This window comes from Anthonomus grandis, chromosome 6 (assembly GCF_022605725.1).
Source record: "Anthonomus grandis grandis chromosome 6, icAntGran1.3, whole genome shotgun sequence".
NCBI classification, from domain to species: domain Eukaryota; kingdom Metazoa; phylum Arthropoda; class Insecta; order Coleoptera; family Curculionidae; genus Anthonomus; species Anthonomus grandis.
This window is the reverse complement of record NC_065551.1, coordinates 18,369,867-18,385,538: the sequence shown is the minus strand read 5'-3', so window position 1 is coordinate 18,385,538 and position 15,672 is coordinate 18,369,867. Positions and strand designations below refer to the sequence as shown.

The 15,672-nt window shown below is 32.0% G+C and overlaps 1 protein-coding gene across 3 annotated transcripts; it reads right to left on the bottom strand.

The window, feature by feature from the left end:
• Positions 1-874: 874 nt before the first annotated feature.
• LOC126737290 (protein tumorous imaginal discs, mitochondrial-like) lies at positions 875-14,852 on the bottom strand. Of its 3 annotated transcripts, XM_050442123.1 has the most exons (10): positions 14,614-14,851; positions 14,251-14,465; positions 9,690-9,811; positions 9,499-9,631; positions 9,306-9,447; positions 9,088-9,246; positions 8,832-9,025; positions 8,564-8,777; positions 1,184-1,249; positions 875-1,125 (listed from the first exon to the last, which is right to left on the bottom strand). In XM_050442123.1, the coding sequence occupies exons 1-10, from the start codon at positions 14,771-14,773 to the stop codon at positions 1,112-1,114; spliced, it is 1,419 nt and encodes a 472-aa protein (XP_050298080.1). In that variant the 5' UTR covers positions 14,774-14,851; the 3' UTR covers positions 875-1,111. The 3 variants fall into 3 exon arrangements, with proteins under 3 accessions (XP_050298080.1, XP_050298078.1, XP_050298079.1); XM_050442121.1 differs by having other exon boundaries at positions 875-1,249; positions 14,614-14,852; XM_050442122.1 differs by lacking the exon at positions 875-1,125 and having other exon boundaries at positions 1,183-1,616.
• Positions 14,853-15,672: the final 820 nt, after the last annotated feature.

Genomic DNA, 15,672 nt, shown 5'->3' with positions numbered 1-15,672 from the left:
CGTCCAGAAACTGAGATAGCGTTTGTTGCAAAAAGTTCCGGTTTAGCTCGCTGGTAAGTCATTGTGGCAGAAATACCGGTCCAATTAGAGAATTACCTATAATTTCCACCCAAAAGTTTAACGAGAACTGATTTTGAAAGCGATCTTCAAGCACTTCATGTGGATTTTCTTCTGCCCAAATATGTAATTCCTTATGATATTCTTCATCGGTATAAAGAATAAGAGCCAGTAGTTGAGAGATTTGAACCAATGTATGCAAAATCCATTGACAGAATGCAATACGTGGAAGAAAATCTGCAGGAAGGAATGCCTAAACGCGTTGTATGTGATATGGGTACCAGAAATATTCTCTAAGAATCTTCTAAATTGTCCCGTTACTTACATTTAAAGAAAGTATTTGCAATACGTTAATTGGAATGTTTTTATAATATACCAACGCAATTGCTTAATTTTTTATTACTTTGTAGGTACAGTGTAGTACGCTATACTTTTATGTCGGCTACGTTAATAATTTTAAAACTAACCAAATTCGATGGTTGAAATTCTTTTTCGCCCCGTATCTTCGAAACAAAGCGTCCTATCAAAAATCATAAAAAGACAAAATATCCTTAGAATAGTCACTTAAATTTTTGCCGCATGTTTTGTAAACACCCTGTATAATAAAAAAATATTTTTGGTTCATTTGCCTTCATATCTACCACCGGGACATACTGCACATATAGTAATTTGAATAATTATAGAAATAGTTTCACAGCAATGTAATTAAAAAAAACTATAGTGTACCTTTTGTAATGCCTTTGTTTAAAATAAACTATTAACCTGTTAAAAAGTTGTTTTTCTCGAAAAAATTAGACGCTAAATTAAAAAAAAAGAATAATTTTAGATTACAGGTTTATTCCCAATGGTTTTTTCTTAACAAAAAACACTACAATAAAAATCATTATTAGCTGTAGTAGATGCTAATATAAAATAACAATTGCCTATTGTAAAATATTTTATACTTCTTCAGAATAATTTGTAAAATTTTAATCAATATCACCCACTCAGTTCTTCTTTTCGATTTTCTCCTCCTCCTCTAAATCACTCTGTTCTTCAGTTATTTTCTTGTTTCTTACATTTTTCTTCCTGTTATTATCAACATTATTTATATTAGATGGATTTGTAGTAGAAGCCCTTGCCTTACCTTCCAAAGCTTCTCTTATAGCTTCAAGGAATGGTTCTTTAGTGTTTGAGCTGTACGCTTTTTTACCTAAAAAACGGAATTCGATAAAGAAAAAACAATTTTCTCCGCAAACAAATTCAAATTACTAGTTTCCGGGAATAATGAATAAAAAAAACATCTAAATTATTGTTTATTTTAGTTTTATTTAACATGAGAACAATTAATAAAACAACGACATAAAAGCGTCAATACTTGCACACTTATCTTTAAATTCATATCACAATGAAGATACAATAACATCTTTCATTTGAAGAAATTATTATAAATTATTATTCTAGATGAATTGGCATCTACAATTAACCAAATATCGCGCTTTTTATTTTCGATAAGATCGTTTCTTTTTCCGGTTTCGCATCTTCGCCGGCATAAGGCATTTCGTCCGATCCTCTAGTCCCTGTCAAACAAAAAATTCCGTTAATTTTCTTTTATTAAATGACAACTTATTTAATTTTTGGTTTAAAAAAATTGTAATTAAGTGGTATATAAAATTAAATAAGTTGAACAACAATTTGGACATGGACTGAGGAACATTACAAAATACCCAATACCAGCTAAGAAAATTTATATTTTATATAGTGGAGCGTGCATAAAATAAATAATTTTATAAATGATATGAGAAACAAAAAACTACAAGTCTGGTCAAAGTCTCGAACTTATATTACGAATAATGTGTTATGTTACGAATAACACGTTTTTCACACCTAAAGGCATCATCAGACCTGATCAACAATTTCTAAAATTTGCATGACAGCAAACTGAAGACTTACACACCGCGGACAGATTACGGATAGTAGTATATACACGTTTGGCGAGTTAAATCTTACGGATTGAGTTTTAATGTATTAGACCCAATAGATAGAGAGTAGACAGAGCGCTTGGAGGTGGGTAGGTTAGCCTCGAATCAAGTATTGGAATTTTACGCGCACACGAAAGATAAAAATGTATGTTGTTTTTTAACGTGCTCATAATCTCAAGTCAAAAAAACAACTTTAATATGCTCAAATCTTAAAAACCTTTGGTGAAAACTAAATACAATATTCTAATATAAAAGGAAAAATAACTCTTAAAAAAAATAATAATTCTAATTAAATGGATTATTTAATAAGGTACTCAAATACACCTTTTTTGTTGGGCTTCACAGTATCCCAACCTGTAGTAAAATTCTCTACGTACATTGGCTAACATTTCAGGTGTAATGGACCTAGAAATATTAAGAATTCTAAGCCGCAATTCGTCCAAATTAACCGCTCTTTCATGTCGGTGTTGGTAAAGAATTTCCGTCAAATAGCCCCACAAGAAGTAGTCGCAAGGCGTTAGATCTGGAGATCGCGGAGGCCATGGTATGGTACCTCTTGTAGAAATAAGCCGTTCAGGAAAAGTGTTTGTTAAATAGTCCTGCACTTGTCTAGCGTTGTGAGCGGGACATCCGTCTTGTTGAAACCAAATTTCCTCAAAATTAACATCCAAGTTTCGTACAGCGGGTATAATATTTTGTTGCAATAAAAGTTAATAGGATCTTTCAGAGTTTAAGGTACCATCAATATAAAAAGGCCCTACAATGTGATTGGCTAAAATACCAGCCCAAACATTTAACTTTTGCGGGTATTGAGTTCGTAATGGTACACTCAAATGTAGATTTTCTCGAGACCAATATCTCACGACTGAAGAATTATGTCGACCTAGAAGAGAAAAAGATGACTCGTCTGTAAACAAAATATTACTTGTGAAGTCGTCATTTTGATCAATTTTTTCTCTTAAGGTTTCACAAAACTCCAAGCGTTTTATTTGATCTTCTGGAAAAATTTCTTGAGTGTTTTTAATTTTATAGGCTTTGTACTTATTTCTTTTCAAAATATCACGTACTGTACGACTTGGAATATCAAGTTCTTCGGAAATTTGGGAGCTAGAACAAGGTTCACTTACTTCCACAAAAGCACACACCTTGACCTCCTTTTCAATCCTAGCGTCAGGTGTTCGACGAGGTTCCTGATCGCCAGCCACATCCCGACTGCTCAAACTTATGCCAGATATTATAAATTGTTTTAGCAGTAGGGACTTGCTGATCAGGATATGCAAATATAAAACGGCCGACAACTTCTTCTGCACTATCCGCATGACAATGCCATTTAATGATATTAATCTTGTGATCAACAGTGAAAACCATTTTTATTTTATTACTGTATCCGTCTTCGTACCAAAGGTTGAAATAAATTGTAAACATGATCGGCTAACACGTACATAGGTATGGGAGGAATTGCAACCGAACTTTAACCGGACTGATAAGCGCAACGACGACGCGATAGCCGCCCAGGGTGGAGCCAAGTTTGTTCTCGCTCTACTCCGTCTCCTTCTTACACATTACGCAAAAATCATATTCGAAATTTTTCAACCGCCGAACGTGTATATTCAGTATCCGTAAATTGTCCGTGGTGTGCACGTCTTAAGTTTGCTGTCTTTAAAAATGTAAATTTTAAAGTTAAGTCAGCACATAGAGTTGTAACCAGATCGAAATCATGACAGAAATTATGGGATAAATTCAGACGTATTTAGGAAATCGTATAAATGTTTAATAATATGTTTTTCAAGAAATTTAAAAACTACCGAAAGAATACTGATCCATCTTAGATCCTTTAGCATTCGTTTTCTCAGCTAGCGGTTTTACGATTGCTTTTTTCCACGAAGATGGAAAATACCCTTCTAGAATACAAGAATTTATTATATTTTTTAAGGGAGGAAGGCAGTATGGAAAGCAAAGTTTAATATGCTGAGACTATACTGACATTCATTTGAAATTTCAATTGTCCCTTTGAATCATATATATTTTTCTTTTTTTTTTGTTGAAGAAAATTGCTAAAATAAGTTATATTTTTCCGGTGGAATAGCATGTTTTGTAAAATTTCTTAACTGTCTATAATATTCTAAATTATGGGTAATTTCAGTTTTGTTGCTTAAATATTTCTTGGTGTGCGTTATCCTTTAAGCGCTATTTGATGATTTGCAGTTAAAAGTGAAAGCTATATCATCGTTTACTTCTAGCAATGTAATTCTTTTTACATATCATCTAAAGACATTCATATAATTATTTATGTATAATGTATATTAATATCTCAGGTAAAAAATTGAAATATACCTTGTTATTTATGAATTTTCAATAATAATTAGATTATTTTTTTTTTAAATTTGCATAAATTTGATTTATTTTTTAATACAGGGTTACGTACTCAACATTGGTATATCATATGGAGAGATGCTGCATCCATCGGCTAGATTTAGTTTTAATATGTTGTTTTAGTGACTCAGTTTAATTGTATTAATTTTTAAAGGTTAAGTTGTATGTATGATCAATTAAAATCCAAGCTTTTTTTTCTTTTAATGCCAACGTTTTGTCTTGAATTAAAAAAAAAAAAAACAGTAAAAGAACAATTGAATCGTGAATTTCGAAAAGGACTAAACTCGGCCTATTACGTCATTTTAGTATAATGAATACATTTTTAGCAGTAGTATAATTTCTCGGAAATTCGTTTTCCGATGCTTTTTTAGTTGGAATGGGATGGAATTACATACAATTTAAGTACAGTGAGGTTTCGATAAACCGAATTGCGATAATCCGGATTCTTCGGTTATCCGAATCAAGAATTTTTCCAATTATGTACTTTGTAATCCGGATTTTATATGATTTGGTTATCCGGATCGCGAACGATGCTTTTTCAGCGGCTGTGATTGGATGATTTTGCTCGTATGATTGTAGCAAAGAACGCTTTATTCCAGCTTCTTACTTGTTATTAGTCGCTTGACCATTACGTGTGTAGGACAGTGTAGGGATGGCTCCAAAACGGAAACACGTGGCTTTAACTATTCAGCAGAAATATGATATAGTTCAAAAGTTAAAGAAAGGATATATGGCTAAAAATTTAGCTATGGAATATAACGTTGGAACATCGACAATATCAGACATCAAGAAGCATTCTGATAAGATAGAAAAGTAAGTTTTTATTGTTTTTTTTTTCTGAGAGATAAAGTTGTGTGACAGATAAAAATATGGACGCATGACATTTTATTTTAAAAGTTTTGACTTGCATGGACGAGTTTTCATGATAAAAGATAAATTGCATGCATGTTTATATGTGGGGGGTTTTTCAAGTTGTTTTTATTGTTTCTAGGTTTATTGGACATTGTGTTACTGGACCAGGCACCAAGAAAAGCTTACGCAAAGCGGAATATCCCGAAATGGAGGTGTCTTTACGGAATTGGATTTTAATTCAAAGGCAGAGGCATGCTGTTATAACCTCAGATATACTATCCGAAAAGGCTAAACAGCTTTATCAAAAACATTATGGTGATAACAAATTTCTTGCAAGTAGAGGGTGGCTAATAAATTTTAAAAAGCGACATGGCTTGCGTTGTCTAAAAGTGATTGGCGAAAACTAAGCAATAACCCAGAAGCCGTTGAGCCATTTTTAGTAGAGCTCCAAGATAAGATTAAAGAACTTAATTTATCGCCCCGGCAAATTTACAATGCTGATGAATCAGCACTATTTTGGAAAATGTTGCCTGACCGAACGTTGGCACATATTAAAGAAAAATCTGCCCTAGGCCGAAAAATTTGTAAAGAAAGAATGACTTTTTTGGTATGTACCAATGGAGATGGTAGTCACAAACTAAACTTGTTAGTTATTGGAAAGGCTAAGAACCCTAGATCATTTAAGAATGTTCAGATTCCACTTGAATACAAGTCAACTAAGAACTCTTGGATGACATCTGCTTTATTTAAACAATGGTTTCACGAATCGTTTGTAAAGCAAGTGAAAACTTTTCTAAGAAGTCGAAACCTGGAAGAAAGGGCTTTGTTGATTGTTGATAATGCGCCTTCTCATGCAACAAAAGAAGAATTAGTTAGTGAAGATGGAAATATAGTGACAATGTTTTTGCCTCCCAACTGCACAGCATTAATCCAACCAATGGATCAAAATGTTATCCGTTTAACAAAGATGCATTACCGCAATAGTATTTTGGCTACCATTATTTCTTCAAATTTTACGAACAAGACATTACCAAAAGCTTAAAGTCAGTGACTCTTAACGATGCTGTGTTTATTTTAAATAATGCGTGGAGCAAAATTCCTTCAAAGACCATAGAAAAATGCTGGCGCAATATTTTATCAAAAACCACCCAAGCTGTTTCATCTGATACAGAGTATGATTCCGACGATTTGATGCCACTAAGTATATTGAAGGAAAAAAATGGCCAACAAAACTTAACCGATAACATTCAAGATAATATATCTGGCATGCTTAATCAACTAGGAGGAAAAGATACTTCATTTACACATTTGGATGTAAATCAGTGGATTGATGCAGATGAGCAGCTAGTTCCAGACTTAGCAAGTGATGAGAATTCAGAAGAAGAGGTGGAAATTGTTCCTGAACTTAAAAATACTGTGAAGCATCAGGATGCAGTTAAGAGTTTCAATGTGTGTCTGCAATGGGCGGAAGAAAATGACGTGGAACTGCCAGAACTTGTCACTTAAGGAGGCTGAGAGAAACAGCAGTGATAAAAAATTTAAAAACCTGTAGGCAGACCCAAATTACACATTTTTTTACTAACCCAAACTAATGTTATTGTCATAAAAAAATTGACCTACTGTATGTGTTATGGCTGCATTTAAGTACATTATGTACATACATACATATGTATTTATATGTATATTACCCAATAATTTTCTATTCGTTATAAAGAATGTGTTTGTTTTGTTTTAAATAAAGAAAATTTGATAAAACACCATTTCCATGTTTTTAATTTAATAATTATAATAGGTTAGGGCAATATCCTCAATTTTAACATAGTGTTTCGGTAATCCGGATTTTTTGCTAATCCGGATCAGCGTTATTTTTATTGATCCGGATTATCGAGACCTCACTGTATTTTTAAATAATTTTAGAAGCAATGAGATGTAAAAATATTTTTTTTGTGAACAGAAAATGTCCATAGAAAAATTCACTCCTTCGCCATTGGAATATTGTTGACGGTAAAATCCTTTATTTAACCATTGTTGCTTAGCCAGTCCGGCGGTTTTCGATTTATTTAATACGAAACTAAACTCACAAAAATTCCCAATCGATCTGAAGTATGAAGAGTTTTTTGGTCATGAGCTCTTAAGACTATCAGGCCAAACTAGACGATTAAAGCTGGAACACAACCCTGACCCAATTTAACTGACCTCGAAAACCCTTTCCAAACGCGACCTTTCACGCTTTTTAGAAGTTGGACTAAATGTTTTAAGAATAGCAATTATAATACTAAGGATAATAACTGGTTTACAACCACATTACCTGATAATTTTAGGAATTATGTCAGTAATTATATTTTTAACGAATACCAGACCGGACTTCTTCACAGACGGAAAACAAAATTGTTAAATTTCTTTGAAACATTTTTAGGGTTAGCACTATAGTTTCGGTTACTGAACAGAAAGAAGAAAACTGCTTATTATTGACAAGTCCGCCAATCTTAGATAATTTAAAAAAGACATTGCCAGTTAAACACAGTAAGTTGATCAAACAGTATGGATGACATTAAAATATTAAACTAAATTATGCTTTTAGTCCAGCACATCCTGAAGTTCTGCTAAAGAAAATTAATTCGTTTCTTATTCCCTCTATTGCCAGTTCAAAGCTACAGCTGTTATGGAATAATACATTCAGTAAAGAGTATAGAAAAATAATATTCATAAGGTATTAAAAACAAACAAGAGTTTTCACAAAATGCAGGATTTTTTACAGAATATTCAAACCAGAAGAGAAAAAGAAATTCAAGGACTTTAATGAATATATGCCAATTAATGAGCATGTTACTTCAATTGAATCCTAAACCCAAGGCACCAAGGTAAGACTATGGTGAGAGTAAAAATTATATTTTTTGGATTCTTCCTTTAATTGAACTCTGTTCTCTATTCACATATTAGGATTATAAATTCAGCAGAAAAAAAATTCTACCGATTAAAATCACAACATTGAAAATCAAAATTAGTGCAACCCAACACTAAATTTAGACATTTGATCTTTTTTCAGTAGCAGATGTAAAAATTTTAATGAATATTAGCAAGTAATATTCGTTTTTATAGCAGTTAGTTATAAAGTTTGCTAGAACTTGAAATAAAGCAAACTTATTGTGTAACATTTATCAAGTTTAGTGTATCCAGACATGACTGTATATAATTTCCCCAATAAATGCTCTCAATGAAAATTATTTAAAAAATGCAAATTCTATTTTATATTCAAGTCACCCATAAATTTATAAGTCATTCATGATTTTATAAATAAATTTCTTATTCATTAAACCTACCATCAGTGGTATGTGAAACTCCAGATATCTGGCCAGGAGTATCAGTCTCCAACTCAGCATAAGCTTGAATTAAAGCCTTCTGTTTCTGATCTAAGTGCTTTGGTACCCTTATCCTTATGTTAACATAATGATCTCCATTGCCAAAACCGTTTACTTTTTTCATTCCTTTACCTGATAACCTCATTCTAGTATGCGATGAGGTACCTGGTTTAATCTAAAAGTAAAATTTATGAAAACATGTGCAAAATATTTAAAAATTAGGACACACTTGTAATATTTGGTCTTCATAAAGCCCTTGAATTCTTATTGTGCCTCCTAATAAAGCTTGTGATACAGAAATATCTGCTTCTGTATGAACATCGGCCCCATCACGTTTAAAATAGTCAGATTTATCCACCCTAAATGTTACAAACAGTTCCTTATTTCCTACAGACATTCTTACTGTCTGCCCATCTTCAATACCTTGAAACGCAAATAAATGTAATGTTATTAAAAATATTTATTGGAAATAAATTTTCAAATACCTGCTGGAACGGGTATAGTCACTGATCGTCTCTGAACAGTTGTTCCTTTTCCTTCACACTCTGTACATTTGTGTTGAATATACATCCCTGTACCTTGACAGTACCTACATGAAGATCTCATTATGAATGGGCCGGTAGTAATACTTTCCATGCCACAACCTAAAATATTACAAAAAATGTAAATAAAACAATAATTAGGCACAATTTAGAGCCCTTACCATTACAATAAGTGCACCTAACAGCCTTGTATGGGGGCTCACACCTAGACCCTTGACATTTTTGGCAATTATCTATTACATTAATTGAAACATCCTTATTTGTACCCCTAGCAGCCTGACTAAATGTAACCCTTAACACTATCTGTAAATAAATAAATCATTTGACTGCAGTAAAAAGGATATTAAAGCTTACTTCTTGGGCCTCCCCAAAGCCATATTTACTCTCAGCAAAATCCTCAAAAGGTGATTTTGAAAATCCAGCATTGCCAAATATTCTCCTAAATAGTTCTTCTGGATCTATTGTCGATTGGTATTCCCAATGTTGACTAGAATTTACATAAAAAATAGGTAAGATTCTTTAAATAGATAAAGTGAGAAACATACTTGAATCCTTGAGCACCATGTGCCCTTCCAGTACTGCCGGTTGGACCACCCATGCCACCCATTTGATCAGATGTTGCACCCCAAGTGTCATACTCTTTTCTTTTAGAGTCATCCCCAAGGATCTTCATGCAAAAAGAATTCGTGTAATAGAAAAACGATTTAAAAATATCTTAAATACAAAAGCAAAAAAAAAACCATAAAGGTCTAATTTGGCAATTTTTCTGAACATCACACTTAAAATTGTAGGCAAAGGCTTAAAAGTACGTAATTTTACGCGAAACAATATTCTGAAGGCAAAGTAACGAGTTTTCAAATAGATTTTTTCTATAAATGTTAATCGTACCTGAAATTATAAACCCAACCCAACTTTTCTGAAAAAAGCACTTCAAATTATGGAAAAAAGGGTCTAGTTTCGACACTAAAATGTAAAGAAACGTTCCTAGAATGTCATTTTACGATAATAAGTATAGTTTTAATAGCAATACATATTGTCGAAAATTCATTATCCATTGCTTTTATAGTTGGGTTGGAATGCACTTAGCTGGAATTACTTAGCGGATTACAAAGTTTCCTTATACTATAATTACAATAGAAATGTGTAAGTTCTTCAAGTTGTGAAGGAATTGTTAAAAAAATTAAGTAAAACAAGGCTATTACCAGCCAGCAATAAGCAAAACAGCATTCAAAGATACCTACACAGCTAATAAAATGACAAGCTATATTAAACTCACAACCTTAGCAATATTGCTGTGAGCCAAAATTTGAGTGGAACATAATGAATAGAGATGTCTGGCCATATGTGTCGTAATTATGTGTATATAAATAATTACTATCATATAAATCTTATAAAAATCACTCCTTTTAAAATGGTGATTTTCTATATGTGAATCAACAGTTTTCTTCCTTTCCTTTCTTCAAGGCTACATTTTGGAAGTAACTCAAGACAAACAAGTGGTATCATTATTTTTATACAGAGCAGCTATACATTCAGTACTATTGGTAAATATATGGAACATAGGAATTACAGGATTCTGTTCTATCAGTGCAAATATATGGAATTACATAGCACATAGGAGGATTGTATCATTCTCCCAACTTAAGTATTTTTCCACAAACTGGAGAAAATCTTTGAAGATTATTTTAATTGAAAAACCTCTGTTATCTTAGGTGAACTTAATCTAGATTTTAATAATATGTGGTTTGTATGAAGATTCTTTTTATCTAGAAAGACTTAAAAACCTATTGCAAATTTATAAAATAGAGCAAAAAGTCAAAGACTAACCTTAAATAACAACAACATATTAACTCATTAACAACAAATACAGTATATTCGCGGTAACGTGAACTTACGATTTTATGAACACCTCATTAATGTGAACACCAATATTTTTTTATGTTAATTCTAGTGTGAACAAACCCATATTTTGATAATGTGAATTTTAAGAAATCTTTAGTAAACCTGTGTAGACTTGTCTAGGCTTGTTAGTGGATATTGGGTTTACGCATTTGAAACATTGTTTGGTCATTTAGTTGATGTTTATTAGATAAGAGAGAGTGTCGCATCTTGCGCAGTGGCCTTTTAAAATGGTTAAAATTAATAAGAAGTATTTAACTCTTTATAAGAAATCAAAAATGTTGGAAGAGCACAAAAATGGTATGAGTGTTACTGCCCTAGCAAAGAAATATCAAATAGCAAAATCAACTATTTGTGCAATTAAAAATAAAGAGGAAAAAATTCTAAAAGTTGTTGGAGAGAGTTTAAGACCCAATAAAATAAAAAATTTTTATTGGGTCTGTTTCTGCACTTTAAAAAGTGCAGAAAACCCCAAGATGGAAACTTTGCTGTATAAATGGTTTACCAAACAGCGTGAACGAAATTTGCCAGTTACGGGTGATATGCTTAAAGGAAAGGCTCTAGATTTACATAGAAAATTAAAACTATACGATAAATTTAATACAAGCGATGGATGGCTTCAAAAATTTTAATGGCGATATGCTATAAGGCTGCTTAAAATTGCAGGTGAAAAGTTGTCCTCCCAGCCTCACCTTGTAAATCCCTTTATTGAAGGCTTAAGAAAAGATGAAGCAGCTTAATCTTAGTGAAGATCAAATTTATAATGCAGATGAGACGGGTTTACATTGGAAGTTATTGCCAGATAAAACCTATGTTGCGATTTTTGAAAAAACGGCGCCTGGTCTAAAAATAGCTAAACAAAGAATAACTCTTTCGGGGTGCACAAATGCTACAGGATCACACAAACTAATGCCTTTAGTACTAGGAAAAGCAAGATCACCCAGATGTTTTAAAGGATTTGATAATCCAGTCATCTATAAAAGCACTAAAAATGCCTGGATGATGCAGGAAATTTTTTAAAAATTGGTTTTTTAGGCATTTTGTTCTAGAGGTAAGTGAAAGTTTTGTTTGCTTTTTAATTTTTTTAAGATTAAATTGGGTTTTTAGGTTAAATCATTTTTACAAAGCAAAAACCTTCCTTTAAAGTTCAATTGTATAAAAGGGTGAAGGAGTAGCTGAGGCCCTAAAAGTTATAACTTTAAGAGATGCTATTATGCAATTGCATATGGCCTGGCAAAAAATAGAGCCTTCAGTAATTTTAAAATTTTGGAATAATATTTTGGGAAAAAATTTGGAGGAGGATGACCTACCTTTAGCTGGACTAAAAGAGATGTTGGAAAATGATGTTAGAGCAGCTGCAGTTAATGAAACCATTATATTGCTTCAAACAATTGAACAGGTATCTTAGAACATTGAAAGGCCTTTCAATGTTCTAAGACAGGTATTATATAGTGCTAGTTACTCCTTTTAATTTTCAATTTTTGGAAATTAAAAGAAGAAAGTCTGTAATAGTTTTAGAATTTCATTGAGATATGATTGTTTTTAGATTGATTATAATCCCAAAGTCATTGAGGAATGGAATACAGACGCAGTGGAGAAAAATCTTGATAACAATGATTCAGAAGCTAGTGACTGCGAGATATTAACTTTTGAAGAAAAAAAAGTTACACATTTGGAGGCTCTTGCAGCCTTGAAAATTGTCACACAATGGGCCAATCAAAACTATGTCGACATAAAGGGCATTATTACACTAAAAGGTTTAGAAGAAAAGGCTGTAGCCTTAAACCTGTCGCAAAAAAAAGTGCAAACAAAAATTACATCTTTTGTTAAATAAAACTTTTATAATGTTAAATATAAAACTGTAATAAATAAATTTATAAATAAATACAAACATAAATAAAGTACAATGTAGTTCCCTTTTATTTTATTTTAGCTATTTTTAATTGCTTATGTATTAGCAAAAACACATTCATTACATGTTATGTACCTACATTAGCTGATCATTCCAGAGATGTTGGTGTAAGCCAACATCTCTGGTAAATAAGTTTGGTAAAAAGTTTATAAAAAAGTTTTATGTCTAGCATTTAACTTCTGGAGGTTCAAAACATTTAAGATGCCATTGTATACAACCACATCCATGGGATATTGAGCTTATAATCCACATATATTGAGAACTTATATTATGTTTGAACTCAAATATTATGGTTACTCCTTCATTGGCCTCTGAAGATGGTCAGTGTCAATTTTATTAATTCACCTCAATATTTTCTCTCAATTTTGTAAAAAAACTATTCAGTTGCCTCAACCCAATGTATATATTAAATACCTAAACCTTAAAAAGAATTCAACTGAAAATAGCTGCACAGTTTTCTCAGAGGGGTTTATCTGGTTTCTCAAATAAGTTATTTAAATGTGATTTTACTAAGGAAATATAGTCTTCGGTACTAATAGATTATTAAAGTGCCTAGTGTTTTTTTTAATAAATCCGAACATTTTTAATGCCTTAGTAATTGTGATATTATTGGCGACAAGGTATATGCTTCGGACTTTAGATCCAATGGTCTCTGGTTCTATCCCTATGTTTTTTGAAAAACCTTTTTGTATATTTTTTTTTTCTTTCATAATTGTATTTGTTTTCATTCTTTATAAAATAATATGTAAAGAATTTACTGGACGTGATATTTGGCATTTTAAAATTCATATTTTAGTCAATAACGATACACGATGGTATAAACTTATTTTATTTTTATGTTAGTGTGAGTCAGTGTGCAGTTTTTTGTATTTAGATAGGTATGTCTTTTCTGTTAATTAGCATTCTGCTCTGTATTATTTAATTTTGTTAATTTTACTTAGGTCTGATGATGCCCTAATGCGGCGAAACGTGTAACCTTTAAATAGACGCTTGATTATGAGACTTGGACTTTGAGTTTACTTTCTCCTCCCCTTTGTTAACATAAATATTGCCTATGGGTTCTTAAATACGTAAAAGTACTGAGTACTGTAACAGTTGTGTACTGAACTGATACACTCATTAAAAATAATGATGTTGTGGTGCTCCAACTAGTGGATCCTCTTTTGAGCAAGCAGCCTTTATTTTTAAAATAACACACATTTAAAAAAAAAGCCTATTCCCACCTTTTAGGTAAGATTTTCAGGAAAGTTGCAAAACCAGACCTTTATTAAAGAAACATATATAGTGGTACATACCTCATATGCCTCTGAGGCAGCTTGAAACTTCTTTTGTGCCTCAGGATCATTCTTGTTTACATCAGGATGATACTTTTTAGCAAGTTTGTAATAAGCTTTCTTTATGTCTGATGAAGAGGCATTGCGACCGACCCCTAATATGTCATAGTAGTCTTTTTTAGCTGCTTTGCACACAGCTGATAGATGGAAACTTCTTTTTACAAATAGTTCCACCCCTGAAAATTTAAGACAAGTTTTAAGGTTATGTTGGTATAGGTTAAAACAAAATGTTAATGTTTTTACAGTTTATTGGCAGTATTATGTACATACATACAAATCGATGTACTTATATTGAATTTATGCATTTAACATGATGTAACTCACCATTTTGCGTCTGATTAACCACATTATTCGATAAGATATTACGGGTTTTGCACCCCAAACATTGATGAAGGCTTCGCCCTGATTTGGTTAGTTGCGGGGTAAGGATTATGTGTAACTGTCGGGTGCTTATTATTCCAAAAAGGCTTCGGCAGGTCGCCATTTGAACGATTTATAATCGTTTTTTTGATGGAAAGAAAAATTAAAAAGCAAAGGTTAACATTTTGACAGAAAAGAAACGTGATGACAGTTGTGCCAAGTGACAAGAGTTTAGCTGTCAATTGACAATTAATAGGAAGGAGTACAATATCGAATTTAATTATTCCAGAGATAAATATATAATTTTTTATAAATTTTAGCCGCCTGATATACTTTAAAAACTAAAAAAAATGTGCCTAGTATGTTGTGCAAAATTTGTATGTGATAATTATTGACTTTCTTCGATAATTTCAGACAGTACTAAGAATAGCTAACGTTAATTAAGAAACCTGTAATGCATGAGTAAAGTTACGGACAGATGGCGCCACCTACGTCAACAAAATAATATTTGACTAAGTTTACAGCGTCTTTTTACAATCTTATTATACTGTGGCTCTATAATAACGATATATTTTATTTTTACTAGGTGACGCTCAAGCTAATAACAATATCTATAGTGGTTAAGGATCAATATTTTATTACTTTTATTGCGATCACTAGATGGCATATATCACGCAATGTGCATAAACTATAAAATAATTAGGTAGGTTTACACTGTTCCATTTATAAATACAAACAAATCCGGTAATACATTAAATGTGTGTGTTTATAAAACTTAAAATATAAAAAAATGTTGGCTCTTTGCATTTTGTAAAATAAACTTTGAGTGTGGCTAAACTGTATTATTTTTTGGCATAAAAATTAGAGCTGCAGCTTAAAAAAAATAAAACCGAAGATCCTTGAATTATAATAGTGCAGAAGACAAGGTACCTAAATGCAAAGACAACAAAAAAAAAAAAAATATTTATTTTCACCTAGTAGGACACAAAATAAATAATCCTCATTTTAGGAAGTCGACTGCAA

What these genes read in the sequence shown, in the direction of transcription:
- LOC126737290 (XM_050442121.1), bottom strand. Translation starts at nt 14,773, where the DNA reads ATGGCGACCTGCCGAAGCCTTTTTGGAATAATAAGCACCCGACAGTTA. An exon ending in TAGGTGCACTTATTGTAATG is followed by an intron (nt 9,247 to 9,305) that starts GTAAGGGCTCTA and finishes GTAATATTTTAG; the next exon opens with GTTGTGGCATGGAAAGTATT. An exon ending in AGTTTCACATACCACTGATG is followed by an intron (nt 1,250 to 8,563) that starts GTAGGTTTAATG and finishes TCCGTTTTTTAG; the next exon opens with GTAAAAAAGCGTACAGCTCA.